At 35.3% G+C, this 26,592-nt stretch overlaps 1 protein-coding gene across 2 annotated transcripts; it reads right to left on the minus strand.

Moving 5' to 3' along the window:
* Positions 1-2,219: 2,219 nt before the first annotated feature.
* On the minus strand, positions 2,220-19,114 carry LOC145576625 (dihydroceramide fatty acyl 2-hydroxylase FAH1-like). Of its 2 annotated transcripts, none has more exons than XM_081634348.1 (7): positions 18,951-19,114; positions 17,600-17,661; positions 16,883-16,975; positions 12,754-12,950; positions 4,075-4,180; positions 2,868-3,014; positions 2,220-2,781 (listed from the first exon to the last, which is right to left on the minus strand). In XM_081634348.1, the coding sequence occupies exons 2-7, from the start codon at positions 17,645-17,647 to the stop codon at positions 2,671-2,673; spliced, it is 702 nt and encodes a 233-aa protein (XP_081490474.1). In that variant the 5' UTR covers positions 17,648-17,661; positions 18,951-19,114; the 3' UTR covers positions 2,220-2,670. The 2 variants fall into 2 exon arrangements, with proteins under 2 accessions (XP_081490474.1, XP_081490473.1); XM_081634347.1 differs by having other exon boundaries at positions 18,947-19,113.
* Positions 19,115-26,592: the final 7,478 nt, after the last annotated feature.

The raw sequence follows: 26,592 nt of genomic DNA on the forward strand, positions 1-26,592 counted from the left end.
GGTTTGTATTCTTCAATGGTTCGTTTTGCCCGTGGCTTAGGAGCATTGAATTTTTCCTTAAATTCTTGACGGGAAGAAGAAGAATGAAGGTGGTTGTTCCTTTCATTTTTCCGGTCTTGGTGGTGATACCGTTGTTCGATGACTGACACCCGATTCGCTAAGCCTTCCACCACATTCAAGAGCATGGCAATGACATCTTGCAGCTTATGTACGTCTTCTTTTAGGCTTGACGAGTTTTCTTTGGTATCGTCTAAGAAAACTTCTTCGTCCTCCTCAATCATGGTCATTTCATCGATAGAGGTTATATAGACTCCCTTGATCATGGACTCACCTACAGGTGTGATAAGGAGAGAAGGATCGAAGGATATTTGATCTTCTGCGATGGCTAGAATCTTGAAAGTTTTATTGTCATCGATTAAGTCTTGGATAGCTTCTTTGAGTTTCCAACATTCCTCAATATCGTGACCCCTTCCTTGGTGATACTTGCAGTGTTTATTGGGATCCCACTTAGGTGTCCTGGCTTCCGGAACTGGGTCTTTGATAGGTCCTATGGGTATGACTAGTCCTTTGTGGTGTAGTTTTTCGAAGGTTGTCTCGTAACTTATACCAAGTGGAGTGAACACTCTTTTCGACCTTTGGATTCTTTGTTTAGGGGTGTTTGTAGCATGTACTTCATTAATGGGAGAGGAAGAAAAAGGATGGTCGTTCTTCTTTCCTTTCGCATTATCAACTTTCAAAAGGTCGTCTTCGATATCAATGCCTATGTTGTAAACAGCTTTGAAGGTATTTAAGTTGTGTCGGTATTTCAAATGCTTTGAATACTTCTCTTGGAGGTTCTTGATGAACATTCTTACGGACTCCATTTCAGTAGGAACCTCTACCATCTTAGCAGAAGTTTCCCTCCACCTGTTGAAGAAGGAAGTAAATCCTTCGTTTTCCTTTTGTTTCAGCATCTCAAGTTGTCTATGGTTGGCTTCAGCTTGAATGTTGCATTTGTACCTATCAATGAAAGCGTTTGTAATGGTTTTCCAAGAAACAAACTTCTCCTTATCTAGGAGAAAAACCATTGTTGACAAACGGTCTCAAGAGATAGTGAGAATAGCAAAGGAAATACCTTCTTATCAACTGCCTTAATGTTCATTATGGTTTCGAAAGCTCTTAAATGGAAGTAAGGGTTATTAGTTGGTTTGAACTTAAGGATGTCATTAGCGTTGAACTTCTGCGGAAGAAGTTATTTGCCCACTAAGACCCCATGTGAGCTAATTCCCTGAAATTTATAGTCATAGGAAATTTTGCTCAAGCTTTCTTCTATACGCTCAAGCTGTTGTTGCTTATTAGGGTCGTTGATTTGAAGAGCGAGAGTTTTGAACATCTCGGTCAAGTTAGTCATGTTTTGTTTCAGCTCATCAACTTCCTATTGGATAGTCATTTTCTTAGCTTTCCTTCTTTGACGGATCGGCTTACCGAAGAGTAGTACTTGAATGAAAGTGTTGTCCTTGATTAAGCGTCCTTCTCTCCTTGACCAAGTGATGCAGAAAAGGAAGTCATGGATACTTATTGTTAATTATTTGACTCAAATTCGCTTCAACATGCATAGATGGGAAGAGATCATGAAAGAATGAGGAGGAATGATATGTATGTGGAAAGCATGTAGGAAGAAGGTGATGTAGATGGAGAGATGTGGAAGAATTTAGGAATAGAATAGACCCCCAACTTCAAATGACAGAAAGGACAACTTATGCATGAACCTAAGACGTGGTCATGGTGACACATATACGCAAAGTGTGTGCTAAGATTTTTGGGTGTAAGTGACATGTTTAGACTCTTGTCATAACCATGTGACTAGACATGTGATTAGACTCGTACAAAGACTAAGTTAAGACCTCACGTATGTGCACTAAACTGGACATGCTGTAATATTTTATTCATAACTTTTGATCAGAGTTAAATCTATCAAATTTAAAATTAGTTTTCCCTTCTCCTTCCTTCCTTTACTAATGTCATACCAAACAATAAATTCCTTACTTTTCCCTTCCTTTACTAAAATTAAATCAGACGTTAAATGACGTGATTTTTTTCTTTTCCGTTCTCTTCCTTTCTTTCCCTTTCTTTCCTTTACTAATATTGAACGATATTAGAGAAATGGGGTGATCATGGATCAACTATTCAACTTGTATAAAGCATGAAAACAGGGTAAGTAAGAGAGGACAATCGAGGAGTGACTAGAATCATAACAATAAAATTATTGTTTTTTTTGCCAGAAATCAATCATAGCCAGTAAATACATTATGTCAATTACAATTTTACCTTTTAGGATTGAACATTGAAAACAATTTGCTTTGTACAATATTTTGATCTCTTGACCAAAGTTTATGTATACAGTTTTAGCTACTAAACCATTCAATTTATGATATCATTTTTTAAAGAGAAATATTAATCAATGAGAATTTAGTCATACCAACCATAGTAATTTAAACTTTTAATGGTTACTACTTTACAGATAACATGCATCCAAATTAGGAAATCAGTACGTGTGGCAAAGATTAAGAACATGTAAATGGGCAGTAAGAAACTCTACACGCCAGGCCTCTGGATGGAAATTAATCTCGGTAATTCCTCAGTCTTTACAAAAAATCTCTATACATCACCACAAGAACTAGAACACGATCATCAACGCACAACTTTGGGTTGGGGATATGTCCCAAACACATGATCCCATAAGGAGGACGTGATTCCAAACCCCATTGTTTGAGAACGGAAGTGATGATTTAAGTGGTATTTCTGCAATTACAAAGGACTTTAGAACCCAATTGTACAATTTTGCATTACAACAATAGTACATTCATCAATTCAACAGAAGTTGTTACCTTAAGCTTTTTAGGAACTCCTGCGCTGGGCTGTCCATGGTGCAGATAATAATGAGTAGTATCATACATTACATATCCCAGCAAAACACCACCAAATAAAGCAGGTGCAATAGATGGAGTAGAAAAAAGTCTGATTATGCTCCAAAACTGAAAATCAAATTAGAAAACATATCAGTATGGAAAAAAGAAAAAAAGAAACGTGTCTTCCATCCCTTTTATTTCATCACAATAGACACAAATTTAACTATTACACAAACTTTGCGCATAAATTGTTACAATGTTACAAAATCATCTTTCTTTGTTAACATGATGTTTTTCTACTTGTACCAATCAATAAGAAAGCCAATAACTGTAAAGATTTAGGGTAAAGAGTTTCCTTGATATTGAACTACTGAATTTTCCCTAGTTTAAAAAGGTTTAATTCTTCATTTATTTCCTTAAAATCATGGTTTTGCACTTTGTTTTTCAGGTTAAAATGAATGAAAAGACGACATAACCAGAAAAATTGTTGGACACAAAAAGCATACATTGATTTCATGGGCAATGACAGTATTGTCATCCCATTCACTATAAAGCACCCCTTCAATACCCTTAAGGCCTTAACCAATCATCACAAGTTGTACCGATACAGAAGTTATTCATTATAATAAGTTTAGTCAGAAAAATAGAGATGACCTAGACATCATATAAGAAGTATAATCAAAAGTTGTATAGTTATCCTTCCACAGTTACAGCATCACCTCTTGGCAACACAAATTCCTGAGGAAATCGAATGTAAAAAAGCAAGAATTCAGGCATATATAGCATCCAATATATTTGATCAAAAGGTGGGCTTTGTAGAATCATCACTTTTCTAAGGCAAAGATCACTTAATCCTTTAGGGAATACGAGGATTATTAATATAAGTACATGTTAGAAATTTCTAGCATCAGGTGGTCTCATGACAAAGGAAAAGTCTCATGACATAGACTCAACAAGCCACTTCAGTCCTATGTCAAAAATAAATAAAAATTAAAATTTCAATTTTGTAATCCCCAAATTCATACGTGAGCTTATATTCTTTAACTTGTAATTAAGGTCAAACAAACCATACAATTGTCGCACACCCAACAAACAAAAAACCCTCTTATATGTTACAATTAACTTAACATTATATGTTTACTATCATATCAAATTTGCAACGATAAATAAAATGAAGACGACATACTGGTACGCAGAGAATTGCTGTTGCTGCTGGAGGAAACACAAGCCGCAGAGCATCCATGGGGTGTTTGTGATGGCAACCATGAAGAAGATAATGCATGGTGTTTGCCCTGCAACCATTTGTCAAACTATGAGCTTTGACTCTATAATGACTCAGAACTCCAACAAAGATATGAAATCTTTACTTTATATTTTAGGTTCCAATCATAATCTTCAATTATCTTGTACCAAATATTCATAAAATGGAAAATACAAGAAATTATACAATGTGTGCTAACAATAAGAATTCAACAACCTACATTGCATGAAAAGTGACATGTATTGTGTAAAGCACAAAGTCTTCTGAAATCAAGAATCTGTTCATGCATTCATGTACAGGTTTTACAAAAAGTCCTTGTTCCAATATTTTGCACCCTAACATGTCTCACACTTGGATAATCTCCAGCACCCGACACTCATAGCAAGATTGACACAGTAGTATAACAATCTGATCATGCTACATAATCGTGATGAAAACCATAAAAGATGAACATAATTAAAGTTTTTCCCAATCCTATCCAGTTTTATAAAATAAAATAAATTCCACCCATAGCCAAGAAAAGAATAAAAAATGCATAATTTAGGGGTTAGTGAACTCACCCTGTGATTAGAGACAAAATTCTTTGAAGTGCATAAAAATGCCTTGATTTAGAGATGTCATATAATACCTAATCACTATTTTTTAATTATACTTTTAGAATTGGCAAACTTCCTACATACATTTAGGATATACTAGCAAATTATTTGAATATAAACTGTATCGATAATCCTGCAAATAGAAGGGGGGGGGGGGGGGGGGGGGAATTATTTGAAGGGTAATGATACGTGTTGAAGGGTGTAAGTAATGATTAGTTATTCATAATCTTTCTTTTTGGCTTCTTATATGCAGCCTAGCACTACTCAGTATTCACCTCTCTACTCTCTTATTGACCTTCCTTCATGTATATCGAAAAGAAAAAGAGAAAACAAGATAGGTCAGCGTGGTCTCAGCATCTCACTGGAGTTAATGCCACCTGTAAACCTCCAGCACAGTAACATCTATGGATTCCCTCTGCCTAGCAACCTCACACTGGCATTGGCAGCAGCTGACTTTTGCGCCTAAGTGACTTTTTTTCATTTGGTATTTGTCCTGTTACTTAAAATTATTTGGCTTTATTCTAATTAATTAAAGGTTTTTTTGCTACTTTAGAATTATGTTGTTCTTTCTTATCATTATGGCAAGGTCTCATAGTCTAAGGGAGCAATAGGGGTTTTTTTTATTCTTTCTACTCTTCTTTCGCATAGTTTATCCCCCAAAGGCCCATGTATTGGCACTTCATTGTTCATTCTCTTATCTCATTATTAAATCTAATAAGATGTCTTCTCTCAATACTATCCCAAAGATTGAACAGGGAAAAATAAGCAAGGAGATCACACATGCCAACACCAATCATTAATAAGGAGCATTTGTTGCAGAAGGACAGTAGAAAGCTTTAAAAGTAATTGTGGAAACCGCACCCCCTCCTTATCTGGTGACTAGGTATGCTGAAATACTTATCACCAGGATTTTAAAATCATGACAAAGGGGCCACCAAAAACTGGTTGTGCACACGCTTACCCACACACACCAACCAACCCACGTACACGGGCATAAATGCACGCGCATGTAGACACAGACACACCTTCATAATCTGAAGATCGACCTACACAAACTTACAAGACAATTTAATGCTGGAGTATTTTTGTTAAGAGAAGATGCCATTTTAAGCTAAGTAACCTAAACAAACTCATTAGACAATTAACACTGGATTATACCAATTAAGAGCAGGTGTCATTTGAATCTAAAGTGATAAAGTAGTTAATTGATTTTAAATTAAATGATTTGAATCAAGAACCTTGAATGATCTCTGAGTCACCCAGTTCAACTTTGGGTAAGGTCATATAAGATTGAGGTAGGGTCACTTGGTTTATTAAAAAAACCAATAATAACAATTTTAATAATACATCCTGGGTGCTTTTGTGATTGCATCACTTGGAGTTATGAGCTTAACGATGCATAAATATAATAGTGAATATCTTTGATTATCTTCTAGTACAGATTACAAATAGTTGATATTTTGAAAGTACATATTGGGACCATTCTAGCAAGATATTACATAAATGTATTTTTTTAACGTAAAAAATTATAATATACGATCAAAGGAAAGTGTGAATAGTGTAAAAGTCCAAATGTGCCAAAAGAAAAAAAAAAAAAAAAAAAGTAAATAAATAAATATAAATAAAAATATAATTGGAGAAAGTGTTAAATATCTGGTTGTGTCAAACAGATGTGTATCAAATTACTATTACCAAATTTTTGTAGTTCACATGTCAGGTTATGTGTTTCTTGTTCCAATTTTAATGTGGTTTCTAATTGGACAATTAGATGAATCTTATTTCATACTATAAATTTAAAGATAATGTTGCCACTTTAAGCCAAAAAATTGAATAATAAGGGGGGAAACACACACACACACTCAAATTCAGTAGTTGCATGAAAATCTACTACAAATAAACTGCTAGTGACAAATTGCATAGAAATTAGGTAATATAAGTGATGCAATGATAATACTAAAAGAGACAAACAAGCCGAAATTCTTTAAAATTTGAAATATCCAGCATTATGCTCAACGACCTCAATCAAATAATTGCAACTTTTACAAGTAGCAACCTTGTTCTCATCCAGTCATCCAATCACTCCTACTATTTGATTATTAAGCCAGCCTATAGCCCTATACTATATCATTGGAGATCATGCGCAACTACACAAGTCAAGGACTTTAGCATGAGAAAAGGAACGTAATACAGATTCTAATTCCCTAGGAATTCCCAATCCTTACCAATCAAGTTCACTGGGAAGTCATCTAACGAAAGTTCCATGCCATATAAAAGGATCACTAAAGCAATAACATGCATCCTTAGTACCAATAAAATTGTAGTTTCATTATAGCATTACTTTTACCAACTTTGAATTAGAGTATCGAATACCAAGCGTAGAAATCATAAAAGCAATTATGCGAAGCTTATATAAGCAAATTAGGGTTTAAGGGGGGAACCACACATTACCATGAGAGATAGAGCTGTCAATTCGGGTAAATGGGTCGGGTTTGAGTCGGGTTTGTGTTGGTCGGGTCATCTCGGGTCGGGTCAATACGGGTTAATGTCGGGACCTATGCGGGTCGGGTTCGGGTTGGGTCATGCTTGAGTCGGGTCACGTCGGGTCATACATCTTATCGGGTTTGGGTCGGGTTTAGGTCGGGTCAATAACAAGTCGGGTTACATTCGGGTCGGGTCAATAACAGGTCGGGTTACATTCGGGTTTTTACGGGTTTAAATGAGTTAGGGTCTTGTTCGGGTTTGAGTCGGGTTCGGTTCAAGTTAATAAATTACGGGTTATAATAAGGTCGGGTCATTGTCGGGTTCGAGTCGGGTTCGGTTCAAGTCAATAATTTGCGGGTTATAATTAGAGCTGTCAATTCGGGTAAATGGGTCGGGTTTGAGTCGGGTTTGTGTTGGTCGGGTCATCTCGGGTCGGGTCAATACGGGTTAATGTCGGGACCTATGCGGGTCGGGTTCGGGTTGGGTCATGCTTGAGTCGGGTCACGTCGGGTCATACATCTTATCGGGTTTGGGTCGGGTTTAGGTCGGGTCAATAACAAGTCGGGTTACATTCGGGTCGGGTCAATAACAGGTCGGGTTACATTCGGGTTTTTACGGGTTTAAATGAGTTAGGGTCTTGTTCGGGTTTGAGTCGGGTTCGGTTCAAGTTAATAAATTACGGGTTATAATAAGGTCGGGTCATTGTCGGGTTCGAGTCGGGTTCGGTTCAAGTCAATAATTTGCGGGTTATAATCAAGTCGGGTCATTCTCGGGTTCGAGTCGGGTTCGGTTCAAGTCAATAAATTTTTTTTATAGCTCCAAATCAAATTGCATTATTTTACAAATATTAAAATAAACAAGTGAATATTAAAATTTGAAAAATAGGATCAATAAAAGGATTATAATTTATACACGTAGTTATATGGAAGTATATTTTGAAGATAAATTAAGAAAAAAAACAAAAAAAATACATTTAGCCTCATATTCGTTTAAAATACATTGACAGTTTACACTCACAGCTCTATTCTAATACTCTATCACCTCATGTCCTATTGCTCATATAGGAAGTTGAAGATAATTAGGAAAAATAAAATCAATCACAATAGAGATTTCATGGGGAAAATTTTCGTCAATCTCGCCATTAGAGTGCAACCTTCCTTAATATACTAAGATTCAGTGATTTTCCTATGCCTATAAGTCGTACTCTTCAAAGATTCAGAATGTGGAAAACCACAGATCGAATTGCGCCTCTGCTGGGTCGCCTACTCTACTACCTCTCATTGTCGCCTTTTGTCTTCAACAAGGAGAAATCACTCCAAATTCCTGGTAATCGATTTATACAATTATATTAGCTATTTAAATTTTCGGATCTAATCATTATAATTGGCTAATTGGTTTTACATATTTTTTTGCTTAATTAACCGGTTTAATGTTTATAAATTGAAGTTAATTTTAACATTTTAAATTTAATCTTCATAGATTAATGTTGAATAATTTTTAGATATTTAATTGGGTTGTCTGTATACATTTTTTTGATACAATTTGAAGTTGATTTTTACAATTTGGTTGCTTGTGGTTGTTTCTCGCAGATGATTATATATTACCCTTTGATGTAAATCATATTAATATGCGTTTTTTTTTTGTTTTTTGTTTTTTTTTATTGTTAAAGGAATCAAAAAATCATGACAGGAGAAATGTTTGAATTAGACTACGCAGCTGAAAGAGGTATAGTACATTCTAATTAATTATAAATGACGCATTTTTTATTGATCTTACTCCTAATCTTTGCCTGATTGTTTGGTGTAGCAAGGGACATTGAGCTTGAGCAAGCATCAATTACATGTATGAGTGTTGGAAATGCTACACATACGCCTGAACCCCATCAATCAATATCTCCAATTGAAGGAAAGCGATCTCCTATTTGGCAGAATTTTGAGGTTAATGGTGAACATGCTGCATGCAAGTTTTGCAAAAGATTAATCCAGAAACTTGCTGGTTCGAATGGTACGTCTAATCTAAAGAGACACCTTGATAAGTGCCAAGAATATAAAGACTCAGATAAGTCTAATGAGTCTCCTGCATCTCCATTTGACCAAAAAAAATACTGTAAGTTACTTGCTAGAGCTATATTGAAGCATGGTTATTCTTTAAGTATTGTTGAACATGAGGGGTTTAGGGAATTGCATACATATTTGAATCCCAAGGTTAGAACTATTTCTAGAAACACAATATTGAAATGGTGCATGAAAGAGCATGATGTGTTAAAGCAATATGTTCGTAATACGCTTAAGGCCTTATCAAGTAAAGTTTCTTTAACCTGTGATGTATGGACATCTTGTACTACTCGTGGTTATTTGTCTCTTACGGCCCATTTTGTGGATAATGACTGGAAATTACAGTCTAAGGTACTGAACTTTAGGCATTTTCCACCTCCCCATACTGGTCATGAAATTTATAATCTGGTTTTTAGTTTGATTAAAGATTGGGGTATTGAAAGAAATGTTTGTAGTATGACTATTGACAATGCAAGTAATATGGATTCTATGGTTGGGAAACTCCAAATTGAATTGGATGCAATGGCTAAATTACCTGTTGATGGCAAATATTTTCATGTTAGATGCTCTGCCCATATTTTAAATTTAATTGTCAAAGAAGGTTTGAAAGTCATTGATGAATCTGTTGCGAAAGTTCGGGAGAATGTGAAGTTTATTGATTCTTCAGAAACTAGACTAAATAAGTTTGAGCGGTGTGTTACTAGTTGTAAGTTAGCTACAGGTGTAAAGCTGTGGATGGATGTTCCTACTAGATGGAATTCTACGTTCTTAATGCTTCGTCGAGCTCTTGATCTTGCACCGGCACTGAAAATGTTCAATAGGATAGAGAGCCACTTGGCGCTTACTCCTCATGAATGGGAAACAGTAGAGAAAATGTGTGATTTTCTTGAACCCTTTTATGACATTACTAATTTGTTTTCCGGTTCTGAATATCCCACTTCCAATCTTTATATTGCCAACATTTGTAGAATTGAGTCGCTATTAGTGGCTGCTTCCAAAGGGGATGATCCAAAACTCAAAGAAATGGCAGATCTTATGCGTTCCAAGTTTGATAAATATTGGTCCGATTACTCTGTGCTATTATCTTTTGCTGCAATTCTTGATCCTCGGTTTAAGTTGAAATTTTTGAGACATCTTTTCAAGGATTTGTATGAAGCTCACATGGTTGAAACAAAAGTTCAAGAGGTGTATTATGAATTTGTTCAATTGTTTAACCATTACAAGGAGCCTCTTCCTACTTTTTCTTCCCAAGATAGTTCAAATTCAGATTCATATCGTCCACGCAAGAGTAGTAGAGTTTATGAGGTAAGATAACAACAAAGTTTATCATTATTCTATATATATGTTAATCACTTTTCTGGGTTATTCTGTTCTGATTTTTTCTTTTTTTTCTCTTTTTTCTCTTTTTTTTTTTTTTTTTTTTTTTTTTTTTGCGATTTCAGAATTTCGTTGCTGATATTGCTAGTAGTGACATGGGTAAATCTGAATTAGAATTATACTTAGAATTGCCTTTAAAACCTTGTAATGCTGATGAGGAATTCGATATTCTGGGTTATTGGAAGGAGCAATCAACAGCTTTCCCAAGTCTTGCTCATATAGCTAAAGATATTCTTGCTATTCCTATTACTACGGTTGCTTCCGAATCTTCTTTTAGCATGGGTGGCAGAATTTTAAACAGATGGAGGAGTTCACTCTTACACAAACATGTCGAAGCTTTGATAACAACTCGAAATTGGCTGTATGGTTATGCTGAATTGGAGAAAGATGGGGTTGAGGTGGAGAATGAGGACGTGGATGATTTTTATGCATAACCAGATTTGTAAGTTGTATTTGATTTTTTAAAAATGAATGTAATGTTTTTGAATCTTTATAACACTGTTCTTTGCTTATTTTTTTGTAGGTGGATGTCACTCACCCTCATGGGCTCACTAGTTTAAAACCTCAAATAAATTCAACCATGCTGCTTGCTGCCTGCTGCCTGCCTGAGCCTTACTGTCATTTCAGCATGATAGTTTAAACTCTTTACTTAGTTTGTATTCTACTTTAATTGTAACCACCTTGTTTTGGTGATGATGTACTGCTGCTATCATTTGGTGGTCTAAAATAATTGTAATTGCTATCACTCTTTCTATAATAAAGTGCTTCTTCTAATACATCATGGCCTATTTTGGTTGATTTTTTTTTTTTCTGTAGTATATTATTGGATATTGTTGGATATTTTTCTGTAGTATAATAAAGTGCTCCTATCCCTGTTGGCATACAAAATGACTAGATCCCCCTGCTGCAGACACCATTAAGGTGAATACAGATGCTCAAGTTTACTGGACTGATTGAAAGCAGTCCTACTAAAGTCTTTGACATTGATCCTAATACTCAACAGGTTGGTATCTCCTTAAGTTTACTGGATTGATTGTATCCTTTTGCTTGTGTTGTGATTATGTGATAAGTTGTGCCTTACTTTTAAAGCAGATTTTGCTGATAAGTTCTTTTTTAGATCATAAATAGAATTTTAATGTAGGGAAAACTATGATTTAAGGAATCTATTGGGATTGGATTGGGTAAGTTCTGAGAGACCAGCTTTGTCATATGTTGATGAGAATGAAATGCCCTCTGGACCCCTATGTGCAATGGAGCAAATTAGATGGAAATAATTCCAATTTGTTGATGTTTTATGACATGATTATTACTAGGCCTCTTGTGCAAAGCATTATTAGTGATAAAATTAATTTAGGTCGAATTTTGTTTGTTTGCTTGCTTTTCACTTTTTCAGCCACGTAATTATATATATTGAGATTGTTATGGAGATGCTTTCATTCCATGTCTTGGTTTTGCTAGCTTTTCCTATGATCCTCTTAATTTGCCATTTGTATTAAAAGAATTTCATTAGCATAGCTGTATTTTTCTCCACCAGTTCTCTGTTTTATGGAGCCTTCTTATACAAGGCGTATCATATACTACAATATTATCTTAGTGAAATTTCATCACCTGTTAATGTAAGATCCCACATAATATATTCTTGCAGAGTACTCCAAGTCGGGTTGAATTTGGGTCGGGTCAATAACAAGTCGGGTTGAGTTTGGGTCGGGTTTAAATTCGGGTCGGGTTAGGAACGGGTCGGGTTGACCTCGGGTCGGGTTAGTAACAGGTCGGGTTGAATTCGGGTTTTGACGGGTTAAATCGGGTTTGGGTCATTATCGGGTCTGAGTCGGGTTCGGTTCAGGTCAATAATTTACGGGTCATATTCGGGTCGGGTCCTCTCTAGGTCGGGTCATGGTCGGGTTCGGGTCTCAAATGCTCGGGTCAACTCGGGTCTAGGGTTGGTTTCAGGTCGGGTTAGGTCGGGTTCGGGTCGCCATTTTTTTCGGGTTCAGACGGGTTAGGGTTAGGGTCGGGTTAGGGTCGGTATTTCGGGTCGGGTCAGCTTTTGACAGCTCTAATGAGAGAGAGAGAGAGGAGAGAGAGAGAGAGCTAACCAGTAACTTTGTGTTTTTATGTGAAACAGAAATCTGTGCAAACTGTACTCCATCAGTGACCAAAGGACGATACCAGAGACTAATGCTGCTGCTACTTGATTAGGGGTAAGGCCCCTCTGCATAGATACGTAAACAAGCCAGCACGCGACTGGTAGCCATACCAGCGGAATCACCCACCACTTAGTGCGAGTTAAAATCTATTTCACATAAGACAATATTTAGGTAAGAGATCATGCATCACATTGCTGCAAAAAAAAAACATTACATAACAGTATAACACTATTGCTGGTGTATCTTTAATTCATGCTATTAATTGTACAAAACAAGTACTTAAAAAATGATAGCCACAGAACAGCAATGACAATCTGTTTTATTATAACTATGAAATCTTTAAAGAGATCTTTAATTGAATTTCATAACAGGTTCAAGTCATCCAAATAACAATAACATGTCATAATATATTAATTTTGTAAGAGACAAAATGTCCAAAAGAGAGATAAATATTGGAGATACCATGTAAAACGTCAAGATGTGTATGCCACATTGCTAGATCCTTGGCTCACTCACCAAAATAGAGACAAAATGATGCTTAATAATTAATTTCACAGGGTAAGCAGGTAAGTTAGATTTTTTGTGTGGCAATAAAGCCATCATCTTTCTAATTTAACAAACCTAAATCCAAGTTTTAAAAAAAAAAAAAAAAAAAAAAAATTAGAAGAGTTTTAATGCTGCACACCAAATATGCAATCTAAAGAGTTTTATAAGAAAGAAGAGCATTCATAAAATATAAAAATATACTCTGGCTCCAAGGATGGTCAAGGTTGTACTGGATCACAAAGCATAGGAACGAGTAAATTCAAAAGGTAGGGTATTGCTAATAGAACTTAAAAGCCGGGTCTAAGTTTATCGGAAACAAGCTGGAAACTAACACTCGCTCTATCTCAACTTACTTGCTCCATGAGCGATGGCACAATTTTTAAAAAGGGTGGAAAATAATGAAAAAGATTTAAATGGAACCCATATTCAGGAAGGGCATTTTGGGTAGTCTAATACTTTAAGTTAGTAGTCCTGGACTCCTTGGCCTTAGTATAAATAGGGAAGAGTATATGCACTAGGATATCATGTGAATTGTGAGGAAAAATGTTGAGTAGTAACCTCAAGTTACTAGGAGAGCGATAACCTAAAGTTATCAAGAGAGTAATAGCCTTACGCTATTAATCTATCACTTTGTACCCAAATTTCTGCCATTATTAATCAAAGTCTCAAGCTTTAATCTTTATGTATTAGTCTAATTAAATCAGAAATACAAGTCAGATTATCAGTCCATTACAAATTGGTATCAGAGCGGTGTCTTGGGCCTTTCGCTGCCGGAAACCGCCACTCGGATTATTAAAAAAAAAAGGGATGTTCATGCAGCCATAATAGCAGCCTTCGATCGCGTGGCAGAGGCTGCTCAGCGTGCAATAGATGAGTACTTTGAGGCGTTGAGGAAGAAGCATGAAGAGGAGTCCCTTAGGGTGGCGGTGAAGGCCGCAGTGTCAAAGCTATGGCGGCGGAAAGAAAGAGCGCTAAGGAAATTCAAATGAGTCAAAGCCAAGGCGGCTAGGATACAAGCGAGTCTAAACCCATCGTTTGTCAACCTCGAGGAAGAGCACAGCCAAGATGGTGGTGGTAAAAGGGTACGAACTCCAGCGAACCAAGTACATGAGGTTCATGAAGGAGAGCACCGTGGACGGACCGGTCAGGGAAGGAAGCCACTGTATGCAGCGAGAGCTCGTGAAATTGGGAGATTTTGGAGACGGGTTTAAGGGTGGAGGTCAAGGTAACTTTGCCGGTGAATCTGGTGGTGGGTTTCGTGGTCTTGCTGGTGGTGTTTGCAACGAATTTGAGGGGGGTAGATGGAGAAGGAAACTTAGTGGTGTCTCAGGTGGGTCACCGGGAGGAAAATTCGAGAGAGGGGGTGCCGGTGAAAGTGGATCCGGCAGTGGTCCAGGATTACTTGGCGGAAATGGTGAGCATGGTTGTAAGGCCACCGCTAGTAGTGGACTGACAGAGAAGGCGCAAGCTTTGTGATGGGCAGATCAGGTGGTGGTCTGGTCGCCTGAGAAAAAGATGGTGCAAGGTGCAAGAGCAGCGATGGCAGAAGCGGCGTAGGTGGAGGCGAGATTACCGGTGAGTCGTCACCATGGATGGTTGCAAGAAGGGGTGGTGACTTTTGTGGTGGCTTTACCGGCGGTGGTGTCTTGGTCGGAAATGAACTAGGGTACTTTGCAGGTGGTGGGGGTGGAGAACTTCATGAGTGGTGGATATTTGGTGGGTTCCAAAAGAGGAATTTGACTGAGTCAAACTTTAGCTTGAAGAGGAAGCCGGTGATAGAATATGTTAGTTAGGGTAAATGGGTCATCGTGAGAAATTAGAATGTAGGGCATGTGGCAAAATATGGTGACTCAGCTATACAAACATGGACTAATTTTGAAAATATGTTGACTGATGACCAAGCAAGTAGGGCCACCATCAACTATGAGAACATGGGGCACGTGCCTAGGTCTTCCCTGGCAAAACCAATTGCATCTTCAAATAGTGAATCAAGACCTTTCAGCATGCCCTTTCAGACTAGGCCACACTGACCTCACCAGCAATCAAACCCAACCATCAGCCCATTACTCAACCATGCACCAGTCCAAATAGGCCCACCCCACTTTTGAAACAACAATATTTTCCCTATTTCTCGAATCTGCATACTTTCAGCCCATTTAAGAGAAAAGAGATCGACCCCCAGCCAACAATACTCGTTACCAGTATTTTCCCTATTTCTCATATTCCCTATTTCTCAAGTTCCCTATTTCTCAAATTTTCAATTTTCCCTCCCACATCACCCAAAACCTGCAACCCCTACATTTTACAACACAATCTGCAATTTTTGCCTTGTTTTGGAAGCCTTGAGTGGTGGCGTGATGACCTTCAATACCGATGCCGAGCTTTAGCATCTGATTATTACCCACCTTGAGAACAAGGTGGAAATTTAGGGGGGCGATAATTTAATAGACCAACATTAGGAAGGGCATTTTGGGTAGTCTAATACTTTTAGGTTAATAGTCCTTGACTCCTTGGCCTTAGTATATAAATAGGGGATAGTATATGCATTAGGATATCATGTGAATTGTGAGGAAATATGTTGAGTAGTAACCTCAAGTTACTAGGAGAGTGATAACCTAAAGTTATCAAGGGAGTAATAGCCCTTAAGCTATTAATCTATCACTTTGTACCCAAATTTCTGCCATTATTAATCAAAGTCTCAAAGCTTTAATCTTTATGTATTAGTCTAATTAAATCAGAAATACATGTCAGATTATCAGTCCATAACATAAAACTTCCTCTAAAAGTTTTTAAAGTATACGCCTACCAACCAACTCTAATCAGTATCATATTGCAAAGAAGAGCCTTCAACACTAACCATCTAAACAGGGTTTACTAGTTGTATAGACCTATTTGACTCTTAAATCTTTTCATTCAATTTATTTATTTTCAGCCTCATGTACATTCATCATTCGGATTGGTATGAGGTCCATGAGATGTGACTTCTCTAGCTTGATAGCCATCTAGACATTGGAATTCTAGCAAACTAGTTGAATCAAACGCCACAGATATATTTTTGGGAAAAGTTCCAAAAAATTGGCCTCGGCACAAAAAACCATGTTTGACCAATGGCTTTTGGCTGAAGTTTTGATCGGTATTCGCTTTTCAACTTAATAATATGGTCAAACACCAAAATAAAGTCATTTCAAACATCCAAATACCCAATAATATGGTATTCGCCTTTCAACATATTTCCAAAATTAAAAGCTGACAAAAGCAAAAAAAATGTACAGCTTTTACATCACAAAATAAAATATTGTAAAAAAAATATTAAAATAAAAATTAAATTCACATATTATAACTAAGAGCCAAAAGTCGAATATTAACTTCTATATTAACAGAAAATGATAACAGCTCCATAAAACAACCAATAAAAACACCTACTATTGCTTGGCTATAAAAACAAAGTGAACTACCAAACAGGCCGTTAAGGGACCATTAGTAAAGTTTTTAAGTTAAAATTAAGCACAAGTAGTAAACATAATTGATTTACCTCCAAATTATCATTTGCGAAAAACCGAGGGCCCTCCTTGCTGACAATAGGCTGATGAACCCATTCATCATAAGCTTCTCCAAGATGGCCAACCTGCAACGCTAGATGTTTTATATTACTAGTGACAATAAAACCTCCATTTAATAAAGTTGACATGTTTCTTTAAGCACGTTTTCCAATGCATTATCTAAAACATCAATATATTCCATTATAAATATGCAAAAACTATAAAAATCATATATTTGAAAAATATACTTTGAGACGAATCTAACAAGACCCTACATGACCATTTTTTTGCTTTAGTATAAATTAAAAAATGAAGTCAAGGTAGCTTATGTGAATTGTACCAAAGTCAAAATGTGTCAACTAATTAAAAATGAAGAAGAATAGGAGAGGAAATAACATAATCAAAAAGAGAAAGAGGGGAATCCTGAGTATAAAAGAAGACAAAAAATAACATCTGATTATAGAAGCTGAAAAGGAAGCGTGTATATAACAAAGATATGATGAGATTTCATTAACTTTTGAAAGGAAGAGCAAACTAATGACAAACGTGGCATAAATTATCGTACAAGAAAGTAGAATAAGCTGCTAAACCAGGGGACACGGATGCAACAACTAATAATTAGTTAATAGAAAAGGACATGGTAAACAAAAGATCAGGTCTTGCAGAGTTATTACCCAGCTATTGCAAGTAAATAAGTGATAAAATCATACCTGGAAAACCAACGGCTCATTTAAATCTACCTCAAACTTGACAACCATCCTTGATTAGATAACTACAGAACACAAGCACGGCAGCAATATTACAACGACATTCATCAAAAAATTCATCTCTTAGATATCTAAGAACTATAAAAAATAACTAAAATTGCATAAAATATATATTTTTTTTTTCTCTTTTTGTTTATTAATAGTATGGGTGACCCTTGCATGACATACTTCACAATTTAAATGCAAATCAAACAAGGAACTGTTAGTTCATCAACAATCAATCAATCAATCAAAGCCTTAATCCCATAAGTAGGGTCGGCTACATGAACCAAAAGTGATTATTCCGTATAGTCATCAACCAAGCATGAAAAATCCTCATCCACATAGATAAATCACAAAAGACAAAAACTAACACTCAAATATCAAAATGGCTGCATTGCTACAGTCAAATGTGCATATTGTGGAACCAACCAGCTCAATCTCAATACCTAAACGAATTCAATATCCTGCTTGCTTGTGGAAGGTAAAGAGAGATTGATTAAAACACATGAATATGCTTTAATTTTTTCTACTATAGGAATACAAGACTCACTAGTATACTATAGGAAGATGACGTTAACTCGTTAAGAAAAAATGGTAAGATAAGGTTTTCGAAAACCATAAAAGCTTTCCCAATCTTAACTATATCAGTGGATAGCATGCTTATTTCAGGTTTCAATGTTTTACAATAAATTTACCATGGATAGATGTAAAGCAGAACTAAAACGAGAGCTATTCCGAATCAATCATTTGACAAGTGCATCATATCTTAAAAGTCTGCTGTGAATTGATGAGAATGGCACAACTAAGAAGGGTAAAGAAAAAGTGTTACTTCCGCAACTGTGCTTAATTAGGACAAGATGACAATTATTTCTGGACATATTTATAGATTATAATCAGATTATAATTTATAATGATATGAAACCCAAAAAAAAAAAAAAAAAAAAAAAAAAAAAAAAAAAAAAAAAAAAAATCAAGATCTAACTTTACCCATATTCAAATAACCGAAGATTTTGAATAACAAAAGAAAAAGAAAAGCACATATTTTATACTATTAAAATGCAGCAAATAATTCAATAATCAATCTGATCCAAGAAGAAAATTCCATATTCATCTAACATTCAAGGGTTTCGCATCACATTGAAACCACATTTGACTCAGTTATCAAGTTAAATTCTTAGCATTACAGTAATTAATCCATAACCAATAGTTCAACAATCAATCTACCTTAATACACCCTAAATTAAATTAAACTAACGATCAAAGATAGATTGTGAAACAGATATACGATGATTAAGAAAAACATCTCACCTACACTTTAATTGAGGATAGAAAATTAACAAGCCGCTTCAAGGGAGGAGCCAAGGCTCTCAACTCGCTTCAATGGAGAATTCAGATTAGCCGCTTCAATGAAGAAAAGAGAAGGAGGGGTACATTGCCTGTTGCCTCCAATCTCCTTTCAATTTTATTTTCTCCTTTCAATTTTTTTTTTTTTTTTAAATGGTTTTTCACCATATTGCCCAATAACCCAAGAGTTTTTAACAAATTTTATCTCGTTGTTTTCAAAATTTACCAAAATCCTTGGATTTTAATATTTTTTTTTTTTTTTTTAAGGATCCTTGGATTTTAATATAATTCAACAAATATCCTTTATGACTAACCGTATTTGGGATTTGTTAGTCATTAACGAACTCTCAAATAACCCATTAACTGTAATTTTTTTTTTTCTTTGAAGAAAGCCAAGTGGCAAATTATATTAAATCAAGGTCTGCCAAAATTTGAAGATTTTGGGGAAAAGAGTTCATACATATTCGTTCCTCATACGAATTAGTAGCTCACCTAGCCACCGTATGATCAACTGTATTACCCGCTCGCTTAACATGATTACATAAAAAGTAATTAAAACTACCACTCAATCTAATAACATCATCATAGAACAGAAATATGGGAGTTGCCCCTGCTTGCTTGTGACATATAGCGCGAACTGTGGAGCTTGCATCACACTCGAGAATGACCTTATCAAAACCCAGCCTTAGCGCAAGTTCGACCTCGTATTTTGCTGCACCTGCTTTTGCCATATCCGGAGCCCAATTGGCATTAATTCTCTTCATAGCAGCTGCCAACAAACTTCCCTGCTCACACCGAATCACCACACCCAGCTGCACAAAGTTATGGCCTGATACGTGTGCATCAACATTAACTTTAACCACACTAGCAGGCGGACAAAGCCACCTAGCTGCAGACAATATAAAATGTCATATTTTGCGTATTTTAGTTTTCAAGCCGTAAAAATTTCTTGGTAAATTTTACTTTTTAGTGGCAATTTTAGTCCTTAAATAACAAATATACAGCCAAAATTGTCATAAAAAGCCTAGAAATATCTCTTTTTGCTTGTCATGTCTTAACTTTCAAATACTTAGTTATGACAAGCTATGCCTAAGGAACAAACACACAAACAAATACTTGTTATTTAGAGGTGATCATTGTGCGGGTCGGGCCGGGTCAAAGCGAAAAGAATCAGTCGTCGGTTCAGGGGGAGGGAGAGCCTGGCGTGCCAACGAGAGAAAGGCTGGGCGCCAGCATGGGTGGGGGCAGAGTGTGGTGGCTGGCTGGTGGAGGAAGGGGTGGCTTTTTTTTGGTTTTAAAAAACTTTTTTTTTTTGTGTAAAGTAAAAAAAAAAATTAATAAAATAAATAAATAAACTAACTATGGTTAAATATTATTCTACAATTTATCATTAATTTTATGGTTAGTTTAACATAAAAAAATTAAGTTTATCACAGATAATAAGAATTTTTTTAATTCACTACTGAGAAAATTTAAAACTACGGTGTTATCAAAGAGAATTTCCCTTAATTTAATGTTTTTAGCAAATAAAGATCACCAACATTATAGTGATTATAGTTAGTCCCTCCATGTAGAGTTTAGTCGGTCCCTCCATGTAGGGTTTAAATTAGTATTGTTTGTTTGTTTGTTTGTAGTGTGTGCAGGGATACAAATTTGGAAGATTTGTAAATATGTGGAATTGCAGGTCTATCTGTTGGTATAGGGGTGTAGATGTAGAAGATCCGTCTTGCAAATTTGCAGATCTTGATGACCAATCAAGTTTTATCACTTTTGCAACTATACATCAATGGAGCTCCGTCAAGAACGATGTAAAGACATCTAAAATTATCCAGGAGTAATTCAGAAGCGATGTCATTAGTTTAGGGGTGTTAAATTCTATATTGAGAATTTAGATCTCTTAAATGATGATTGTAATTGCCGAATGGCTAATATTATTTAATGAAATCACCCTTCCCTATTCCATTAAAAAAAAAAAAAACCATAACTTGTACAATCAAAATCACAATTATTTTACATATTTGGCATAGCTCACACTCCATCGCTTTGACGCGAGTAGTGATTTTCGATGTCTTTGCATCTTCCTAAGTAGAGACCTTCGCAACGTGCGTTGATGTTCTGATTGTAAAGTTGATCAAACCCTAAATCCATATGAATCCAAATCACCTTCCCAATTATTATTAGATACCTAAAAATAAAATTCTCATCCATAGATGAGAATCAAATTCCTAGAAAATTAGGTAAAACCCAAAAAAGAGAGGGGGGTACAGACTCTCATAAATGGAGAAAAAAAAACCAACTAAGCAAAAAACTGAATTAAATTAAAGAAAAAGGGTCGAAAGTAGTCTAATTTCTGAAAAAATTAGACTATTTCCTGCCCAAACCGCCAAGAAAACTAAAACCTTAAAGGAGAGAGGAAGGAGGACATAGAAGAGAGAAAAATGAGGCGGTTGCACACATAACTCTGTAGGTCATTAACTCCTAACTAACCCATTAACTTTAAATTAAATAAAATGAAATGTCTCATTTTGCGTGTTTTAGTTTTCAAGTCATAAAAAACTTTGGGTATAATTTTTACTTTTTGAGGGGTAATTGGTCCTTATAAAATAAATTTATGGTTTTTAAACCGTGTACCCTTGAGGTTTTACCAAATTTCACCATATGCCCCTAAGGCCCCGTTCTTTAGAGCTGCTCTACTCTGCTCTGCTCAAAAGAAATCTGCTCTGCTCTTCTCTATTTTCAAATAATAATTAATAATAACAATAATAATAATTAATATTCAATAATAATAATTAATATTGTATTGATGATAATAATTTATTATTTAGAATAATTATAATAATTATTAATATTAAAAATAAATTTAATAATTATTAATATTAATAATAATTAATATTTATTAATCATAATAATAATTAATAATAATAATTATCAATAATAATATTTAATAATTCAAACTATTACGAATTAATATTTAATAATATTATTAATTAATAATTTCTAATAATTATAATAATTCTTTCAAAAAACTAAATAATAATAATAACAATTAATAACAATTTCTTTTTATAAACATTTGATATTAAAATCACAATTTGTAGAAATATTTTATGTGAGTATTGATTGTTAGTTCATTGAGTTGAATTATTTTTCAAATCTTTTCATACAATTTAAGAATTAAAAAAAGAGGTTGTTTTCAAGTAGTACTTTGTATATCATTATTATTTTAAGGGTTAAAAATATATAATTAAAACAAATATTACTCATTAAATCATTTTATTTTAAATTTTTTGTGAAATAAATATAAGTAAACCGTTGTCTTTTATCTTTCTATTATTAACATATGTTAAATATAGTACAAATTTATTTATGTTTTCACTCACCTAAATCAATTGTATATGCAGTTAATAATAATAATAATAATAATAATAATAATAATAATAATAATAATAATAATAATAATAATAATGTTAAAATCTGCTCTGCTTGGCTCGGCTCTGCTCTGCTATCCTAAAATCTGCTCTATTCTGCTCTATTGAAATTTAATCTGCTCTGCTCTACTCTACTCTGCCCAAAAGCTCAAAAGAACAGGGCCTAATTCTTTTTTATAAATTCACAAAGTACCCATATAACCTATTCAATAGTAAACTACATCACATGTCATTATTTGCTAACGGAGTACTACTCCTTTAAGTGTGATAGGAGCAAAACCTAACTAGCTACCTAAGCTTCACTTCTCCTCTCCACTAACCCCCTTCTCGTCATTTTCATCATCACAAATCACAAGTCCTAAAGTTCTTCCTACCCAACAAATATGAAAAATAACAAAACAAATCCTAAGATTCTTTAAACAAGTCAACACATTAGCAATTAAAGAATGAAAAAATCAGAAATAATAATCCCAACTTTCATCAATTTTGGTAGAATAATCCCAACTTTGAATTATATTGGAATAATCCGAACTCTAGGGGTAGTTCTTTTTCTTCAATCCTAAACCGGTCGACAAAAGTCAATGACCTGATATTATAGGTTATATGCCACGTGTTAAGCTGCAATTGGTCCAAAAAAAATTAAAAAAAATTAATTTAAAAAAAAAAAACTAGAAAACCCCTATCCCCCCTACTTGACCACCGTAACCCCCACCACCACCACCACCTGCCACCGCCGACAGCATCTAACCTTCCCTTCCCTACCCCAACCGTGCGCCTCTTTCCCCCCTAAACCCCCTGTGCCGGTGTCGCGACCCACCTCCACCCCCAATCCCCTCCTTTCCCGATTTGGTTTTCCACCCTCCACAACCAGAACTCTCTTTAAACCCCTCCGACCATTCAAAACACCCTCTAAACCCCTCCCCCACTCCTGAACACTCCCAACAACCACTTCCTCATCATCGAAAACCCTAGTCGCTAGAATATCCGGGTAAGCGAAGTGGTTAGAAGTTTTCGAAATGGGGAGTGGAGGGGTTTTATAGGTGGTTGCATGGGGATTTCGGGGAGGGGAAGCGCTGGAGCGGCGAGTCTAGTGGTGGGGGAGGGACGACGGCTTGGCAAGCAAGGTGGCTGGGCTAGGGAGGTGGCGAGTTGTCGGAGTTCTAAGGGTGGTTGGGGTTTTTGCTGGGTATTTTTTTTTTGTTTTTTTTTTTAACCAATTACTTTACGACACGTGTCATTTTAACAAAAAAAATAATAATAACCCATTCAACCGGTAACCGGTATTTGGGATTGAAGAAAAAGAACTACCCACAATGTAACACCCCCAAAATTCGAGTGTTTTTAGAACAATAAGAGTAACCTTTAACTTTCAAAACCCAACCACCGAACTCAGGGAGTGTTACTGCTACACTTATTTTTCGTAGAAAATAAATGCAAAGCAAGATGAAATAATATTTAATAAACTAAGTGGTCTAAGTGGTGGCAATATAAATAGTCATTACATCAAAACTGCAATCTATTTTAAAACAAAATAAAAACAATAGTTTAAAGGAAATAAATAAATTCGGAAATAGACTAAATTGTCTTAGCTACGTGATTATTCTAACGTCTCCTCACACGTAACCGAGTACCCTCTTACCAACCTACAAAATAAATCAGAAACAAGAAAAGAGAGAAAACCCCCAAAATCAGATAAACTGAGTAATTCCAACTCCATCCCGTAAAATAAATAATTTTAGTTGAAAACATTTTATACATAATACAGTTGCATAGACATTATAATACTAAATCAAAATCAAGTTGTCACATAACATTTTATTACTTTAGCTAAGAAAGGGAAAGAGAACACCAGGAAGCCAGGACTAGTCCCTGTCACCAGCTACTTTACAGAGGGTCGCGCGTAACCCCAAATGGCCATGAAATAAAACAGAATGTCTCTAGTGTGTACACCCCTCACTAATACCCAATGATTAGGAGGAAGACTAACAGCAATATACAATAATTTACACCAACTTAGTAGCAACCATAACTACTAGTGGGCAACCTATTCTTCACCCTTTCGGATTTCATTTCCCTTTTTAGATTAAATTTCACTGTACATTTTATTAGATTAAATCATCCGATTACACTGTACACAAGTATTGCACAAATCAATTTAATCCCGAGTAACAATATTTCAACTTCAGTATTATTAGACCATAGTCATCCTACATGACATAGAGACCATCAATCACGTATACTCAATCATCCAATTCCCAAGATTTTATTTATTTTAAAAACTCATATATCAAATAATCAATTTTTCTTCAAAAATACATATACTAGTACATAAGATAGAAAACTAGTATATAATATGATTCCATAATATCATACGATAGCACACTTATCACATATAATTAAATAAGCACGTAGTTGAACACAATATTTCAAAACAATTTCCTAACAGGATTCTAAAGATGATAGACATTGAAAATTACCTTAATCGTGCGTAGATCTCAAGATAAGTAACCTCCGAAACGTTCACCTACTAGCCTCCGTCTACATATAAACAAATAAACGAGGTCTAAGTTAGTATCATTGTACAAGTACTACCCACTACTAAGTTAGCAATCTGTAAAAAAACCATATAATCAAAATATATACTAAAGTTTGGTTTTAAAAAAAGCAAAACAATGATCCAAGATCATGAGTTTACACGAGTAAAACAAATTTTTAGGCTACTCCACCCAAAATTATTCCATCATTACTTCCATCAAATCCTTTTTCTTTGTTTTCCTTTTTCGAAAACCACTGTAAACCCGTAAGTGTAGTAATACCAAGATAATTATATAAAATAAGGAAGCAAAAATCCCTTTGTTACTGTAAAAATATCTAGCAACTAGCAACGTAGGAATTTTATGTTTGAAAAGCAAGCTAATAGCGAACTCGGTTGATTACGAAGGCACGACAATCATGTCCAACAAGTTAAATCCACCGACACCACTCTAATTCTTTATCAAGAAGGTGCTTTAATTTAAGCCAACCATTGAAGGGATTATCAATTGCTTACCAAAATAGAGATGAGTTTATGAAATTGAGATGATGGTGAAAACAATGATTTGGGGTAGATAGGTGTATATAATTTAGAGTTCTTGGGTTTAATTATTCTAGAAGATTGTTCAAAAGATCAGATAAGACTCAATTCAAAAGTTCAGATAAGATTATCGAAAAGATCAGCTTCAAGATTTTTTTTTTTTTTTTTTTTTTTTTTTTTTTTTTTCAGTTTTCAAAATCAGTTTCTGTAAATAATTCAAAATCAGTTTTTTTTTTTTAATTTTTTTTTATTTTTAATAATAAATCCGGAAATAAAATAATAATTATAAAATTTATTACTATAGCATATATAATTAAAGTTTAAAAGTTTATACTAGCTAGAAAATTTTGGGGTATTACATCTACTCCCCCTAAAACGAAAGTTCGTACTCGAACTTTAAAGTTAGCTCTCAAATAAGGCTTCTCAAATAAGGCTCACGCGATGACAAAGGCGAAGTTAGTATTACGTTCTCTAGTCCCCTTTAAGAGTTTCGACCTCGAAACTTAGCATACCTGGTCAAAAAGTTTCGGATAACGCTTTTTCATATCATGTTCATCTTCCCAAGTTGCTCCTTCAGAATTCTGATTAGACCATAAGACTTTAACTAACTTTACCGCCTTATTCCGAGTACTTCTCGTTTTGGTATCAAGAATTTTCACTAGGCGCTCTTCAAAAGTTAAGGTCTCATCTAGCTCAATAGTCTCGGGTTGGATAACATGGGTAGGGTCATGAACATACTTTGGAGTTCGGAAACATGAAAAACATTATGAACATTGGCTAACTCCATGGGTAAGGCTAGTTGATGTGCCACCTCTCCAACTCTCTTCAATACCTCATACGGCCCAATGTATCTAGGACTCAACTTCCCTTTTCTACCAAACCGCATGACTCCCTTAGTAGGTGAAACCTTAAGTAAGGCCTTTTCCCCGACTTCAAATTCCACTATTATCCTATTTTGGTCCGCATAGGACTTTTGTCGATCTTGAGCTGCCTTCATGTTTGCCTGGATAAGCCTAACTTGTTCGTTGTTTCTTCAATCATTTCTGGCCCCAAAGTTAAAGACTCACTGATATCACTCCAACACAAGGGACTTCTACATTTCCTTCCAT

This window comes from Chenopodium album, chromosome 13 (genome assembly GCF_948465745.1).
Source record: "Chenopodium album chromosome 13, dcCheAlbu1.1, whole genome shotgun sequence".
Classification (NCBI taxonomy): Eukaryota; Viridiplantae; Streptophyta; class Magnoliopsida; order Caryophyllales; family Amaranthaceae; genus Chenopodium; species Chenopodium album.